Source organism: Pygoscelis adeliae, unplaced genomic scaffold, assembly GCF_000699105.1.
Source record: "Pygoscelis adeliae isolate BGI_AS28 unplaced genomic scaffold, ASM69910v1 Scaffold156, whole genome shotgun sequence".
In the NCBI taxonomy this organism is placed as follows: domain Eukaryota; kingdom Metazoa; phylum Chordata; class Aves; order Sphenisciformes; family Spheniscidae; genus Pygoscelis; species Pygoscelis adeliae.
This window is the reverse complement of record NW_008825016.1, coordinates 894,454-895,306: the sequence shown is the minus strand read 5'-3', so window position 1 is coordinate 895,306 and position 853 is coordinate 894,454. Positions and strand designations below refer to the sequence as shown.

The 853-nt window shown below is 46.1% G+C and overlaps 1 protein-coding gene across 1 annotated transcript in view; it reads right to left on the bottom strand.

The window, feature by feature from the left end:
• Positions 1–501, bottom strand: part of SLC9A4 (solute carrier family 9, subfamily A (NHE4, cation proton antiporter 4), member 4) — a 36,152-nt gene extending 35,651 nt beyond the window's left edge. The window contains exon 1 of the mRNA XM_009326291.1: positions 240–501. Within this exon, the coding sequence (XP_009324566.1) occupies positions 240–501 (262 nt within the window). The remainder of the gene's footprint in view (positions 1–239) is intronic.
• Between the last annotated feature and the right edge of the window lie 352 nt (positions 502–853).

The following is an 853-nucleotide window of genomic DNA, read 5'->3' as shown; positions in this document are numbered from 1 at the left end:
ACTAGCATAGACAACCCAAGAGACATGAGGGTTAGAGGTCACATATTTACTTAAGTAAGCTGGAAGCATTCACAGGTGGAACTTTGTCATTGTCATGGTAATGAACACACCTGTTCTTTTGAGGACAGAAGCTGTAAAAACAATCCCAGCTACGAAAATGCGTGGAAGATACTTGGTTACATGGTACTTTTTAACTTCTTGCCGAGGTAGGAGAACGCAAGATCCCATTTTCTACTCACCTATTTTTGCAAGAGAGGCAAGGAGGATCCAAAGAGTAACTTCATAGGGAATTTGCACATAGTCATAGTCCACTGTGAAAACATGTAGCCTTGTATCTTGTGAAGAGCCAACAGCACCCCCGCGATCAGGTTCATAGTGAGGCAAGAAACTCTTGCTCAGGTTGGGCTCGTCCACATAAGCAGCAGCAGAACAGCATACCAGGCTCGACAGCGACAGCAACCAGTTCAAAAGCGTTGCATGTGCAAGCGCGGCAGAGCCCATGTCTGGGGCTGTGACTCTTTTATTACAGATATAGCATATAGTGGGTGCATGAAGGTATGCAACACTCACTCCTGTCGATTCGCGCTGCTCATAGCCACGGCCGCTTCTTCCTCAGGGCTGCTTCGTTTGCCTATCAGAGGTCATTTTAAAAGCCCTAGTGTGCCTGTCCTGTTCCTTGTGTTACAGGCAGACCTGGAGGTTGTATGAAGATACCGGTTCTGCAGGTTCCTTTGACCCAGATAAACCCTGGCCACAGCATCACCCTGTTAAGGAACAAAAAGCCCTTTCCAACTACATTATTTATCCAGCCACTCTGATTTTTTTTCCCACTGTCAAACAAACAAACAAACAA